At 37.7% G+C, this 3,960-nt stretch overlaps 1 protein-coding gene across 1 annotated transcript; it reads right to left on the bottom strand.

Annotated features, from left to right (window-relative positions):
* Window positions 1-748: 748 nt before the first annotated feature.
* Window positions 749-2,075, bottom strand: LOC125209923 (WRKY transcription factor 23-like). Its single transcript, XM_048109500.2, has 3 exons — window positions 1,631-2,075; window positions 1,393-1,539; window positions 749-1,303 (listed from the first exon to the last, which is right to left on the bottom strand). The coding sequence occupies exons 1-3, from the start codon at window positions 1,963-1,965 to the stop codon at window positions 943-945; spliced, it is 843 nt and encodes a 280-aa protein (XP_047965457.1). The 5' UTR covers window positions 1,966-2,075; the 3' UTR covers window positions 749-942.
* Window positions 2,076-3,960: the final 1,885 nt, after the last annotated feature.

The raw sequence follows: 3,960 nt of genomic DNA, 5'->3' as shown, positions 1-3,960 counted from the left end.
GTGCATCTTCTTATCGGATGAAAATGCCTTCAAATTCCATTAGAGGCACAAATTTAATACTTATTTGTTTATTTTTAGTTCGTTGATTTTCCGTGTTTGTTCATCGTTCTCATTTTCCTTTAAAGATGTGGAGTAGTAATTCTCATTGGATCCATGTGTGTGTGAGAGAGAGAGAGAAAGAGACTTGATTTATGGCTATTATTGGTGCAATGACCTAATCTTCTCTCATGCATACATTAACGCATGTTTGATCAGTCAAAATGAGTGTTGCTGACTTTCAACTAGCTACTTAAAATGGGAGTAGTTTTTGCCATTAATGGGTGCAGTTGTGTCCCCGCCAAATTTTTTCTAATAATTTATACATACATACATACACATATATATCTAGCACATCGACATTAGTGTTCTTTGTGGGGAAAGAATGCCTCTCCCACTCAGAGTCATAGCCACATGGGATGGGATTTAAGGAGGCATCGAGCACCGACCGCTGTCTTGTTCCAAAATCCGTTTCTCACTTGGGTTTTATTATGTTAACGTGTTTCATCACTACAAGTTACCACACCTCAATAATTCCCTACATTCATTGAATTCAACCACAAAATCTCAAAAGCATTAATCACCCACAACACCTACGTCGGCCGTCAATTAACTAGTCAATTCCCTTTTCTGTGCCATTCCCACCACCCCCTCCCCAATATTCTCCACTTTACCAAATCCTTTTTCACAATAATATGATGTAATTCCAATGTAAAAATGAAACAAAATAGATGTATATACTATACCTTATAAGCTACAATAATCTACATTATCATGATGATAAAAAAAAAAAGGACTCCACCATTAGGGTTTTCTGAAATCACATACTGTAAACAATGGACCATCAAAATGTCACTTTGATCTACCAATACTACAACAAAAAGGAGACAACCTTATTTTGTTAGATCACTGGTCTTCATCTTCTCTCTTAGTCGCAGGCCATGGCACAATGTCTTGAAGAAGACCATTGTTCGCCATTAAAGCCGGCGGCTGTGAGCAGAAGCTCAGCTGCTTCGCTCCTCCTCCTCCTCCTCCGCCTCCCATGTAGCTGTTCGCAAGAAGCGAGTAGTTTATCAGTTGGTGTTGGATGTTTGGCTGGGCGGTGGAGAATCCCGGATGAGGAGGCGGAGCGTGAGGGCGCTGCGACTGGGGACTCGGATGCGTGTGCTGGCCCTCGTATGTGGTCACGACAATGGTGGGGTCGGTGCAGGATCTCTCCACCCTCTTCTTCACATTGCACGTCGGGTTCGTGCACCTGTAGTAGCTCCTGCAACAACAACAACATTGTTTGATCAAAAAAGCTGCAATTGAAGGTTTATTTAATAGGAAAGCAAATACTAATACTAGTAGTACTACCTAGGAAAAGGGCTGTTTTTGACAGCTTTTTGGCCGTATTTTCGCCATCTGTATCCATCTTCCAAGTGATCGACCTCGCTTTTAGTCATGAAAGCAAATCTCTGCTCTCTCTTCTTCTTCTGGTTCGTCGTCTTCTTTGCCTTCAACCTAATTCCACAAATCAAAAAACAGTCACTAAAAAAACACACTACACTTCTAGTGAGAGAAATATATATACAGAGAGAGAGATAGTACTTACTGTTTGGTGGTCTTCTTTTTCTGGTCATTGTCATCTTCTTCTTCTTCTTCTTCGTCTCCATCTTCCTCCTCCTTGTTAATCAGCCCGCGGTCGCTGGATTCCGACGAAATGGAGGAGCAATTCGGCGTTTGCGGCGCATTCAACGACTCCTGCAGCTTGGAATTCTGATTGGGATGCTCCTCCTCCTCTTGAAAAGCAGCGGAATCGTGCATATTGAGCAGCTCCATGAAGCCTAATGAGTTGCTCTTCTCATCGGCGTAGTCCAGCATCTCCGCCAACGTACAACCGCTCGATGCGTAGTGATCCCAGAACGACGACGGGAACGGATCTTCCATCTTCTTCTATGCCTTTCTTTCTTCTCTTGCAACACTTTAGAGAGAGAGAAAGAGAGAATGAGAGGATTTTTTTTGGTTTGGTTTGGTTTGGTTTAGTTTTGAAGAGAGAGAGAGAGAGAGAGAGTGGAGGGATATATCATATATGTGAGGGGAGGCTTGGAGAGAAAGGTTGACCGGGAGTAGCCGGTTGCAGAGATGGCAGCAGCTGTAATAAATGGGGACATTCAAACTGCAGTTTTGACCGGTAAGCCGGTTATCGTGTGAACGCGATCGACTGACACATGACTTGATTACGGCAAAAAGAAAAAAGAAAACACTTTCCCTTTTCCCACCATATTGTGTAGCCAACAAGTTTCACTCTCCAATTTTATTTATCTCATTATCTCATTTTTATTTTTTAAAATAAATCGTTTTTGCATTCAACTAACGCCTACATGTCGGGATTATCTATACGACTATCCATAGATTTCACAAATACTACTACAAATAATAGAAAAGGGAAATTTTAGTGGCAGTGGGCACCTTTAATTGTGAAAAAGTATAAGTGGCAAATCAAAATTTGATTTAAGTAGATGACTAGATTTACAAAGTATTGACTACATATGTAGTAGGAGAACTCAGATACTCCACTATCTAAACCATCAAAATGCATGCTTCCTTCTGAAAATAGAAACATGGTACTCCTTCCTACGGTCCCACTCGAAGTGGGACATTTTTTTTCATTTTTCATTTTTTTGGAAATTAAGTTAAGAAAATAAAATAAGAGGAAAAAAAAATAGAGAGAGTAATATTTTCATTTTTAGAAATGTAGTACTATCATTTGGGACATCTGAAAAAGCAAAATGTGTCACTTGTGGAACGGAAAAGGTACCTACTATGAATTATTGCTCCCTCTTTCCATGAATGTTGTCCACTTTGTTTTTTTCCATTTTTTATGAATGAGGTTCACTTTCTACTAACTCATTACACTTAATATAAATATGAAATTCACATTCTACTAATTTTTCTTTCTTTCTTAAAATCTACGACAAATCAAATGTAGATAACATGTCGCGGACAGAAGGTGTATGATATTTTTCTTAGCATGTAGTACTAATATTTATCCACATTTCTTTATAAATATACGAGCCTATCACGGAAATTTTATAAATAGGTGAAAAAGTGAAATTTACCATCGTTTAATGGTTAAAGTTCCAATTATTCTATTCACCATTCGTTTGATGAAAAGTTTGTTTGGCTAAGTCAGCATAGCTGCATATTGTCAATCGTAGTGCAATACGTTGGTATCTTAATTACTCAATATGTCCGACATTATTTGGTACTACTTACTATTTTTCTTCTGTATTCATCCGCTAATACTTGTTACTCTATCTTTTAATTAGTACTATCTTCTTTTCTCAATAGCCGAGTCATTTCTCTTTTTGAGAAAAACATCTCATATCATCTCTCTTATTTTATTCTTTCTTAATCTCTCTAACTTTTTCCTTTACTACTTTATATTTCTCTCTTCACTTACTTTTAACATAATTTTTTAAATCTAATACCGAAAGAAGCACCTTAGGGAGTACTATTTTTGGTAATTCATCCTATATTTCACTTGGACATTCTCATTTATATTCCATTAATTGTTTTTAACCAATTTCTCTTTTATCATTGAGTAATAAATTTTTTAAAAATTTATATCAAGTCAAATTGTAACAATCAATGAAGACAGACTAAAGACGAATGGAGTAGCACTTTGATCCAATAGTTCATGACATGATCGATGATAAAAGAAGATGATTTGACCAAATAGGAGAGAATAAAAGTTACTTAAAAGAGAAGAATTTAACGGCGTTATGATTATTTAAATGTTAAGTACAGTTATGCTGTTAATTAGGTGTAATAGATTAAGAGGAAGTGGGCTCTCAATCTCGACGTCGCCATCAGCTCGTTGATCTATGAAGGCCGTTGGGCCTAACCCATATTAGTCGCATCACGTGGCCCAAATAGCAC

This window comes from Salvia hispanica, chromosome 3 (genome assembly GCF_029641045.1).
Source record: "Salvia hispanica isolate PSC_SH4W2 chromosome 3, Shi_PSC_v1, whole genome shotgun sequence".
Lineage (NCBI taxonomy): Eukaryota > Viridiplantae > Streptophyta > Magnoliopsida > Lamiales > Lamiaceae > Salvia > Salvia hispanica.
Note: the sequence above shows the minus strand (reverse complement) of the source record. Positions and strands in the feature narration are given on the sequence as shown.

Bases quoted from the DNA above. Each gene is read 5' to 3' on its own strand.
- LOC125209923 (XM_048109500.2), bottom strand. From the start codon at position 1,965: ATGGAAGATCCGTTCCCGTCGTCGTTCTGGGATCACTACGCATCGAGC. The intron at 1,540-1,630 runs GTAAGTACTATC...TTGTGGAATTAG, and splicing joins AAAAAGAAGACCACCAAACA to GTTGAAGGCAAAGAAGACGA. The intron at 1,304-1,392 runs GTAGTACTACTA...TTGTTGTTGCAG, and splicing joins AAAAACAGCCCTTTTCCTAG to GAGCTACTACAGGTGCACGA.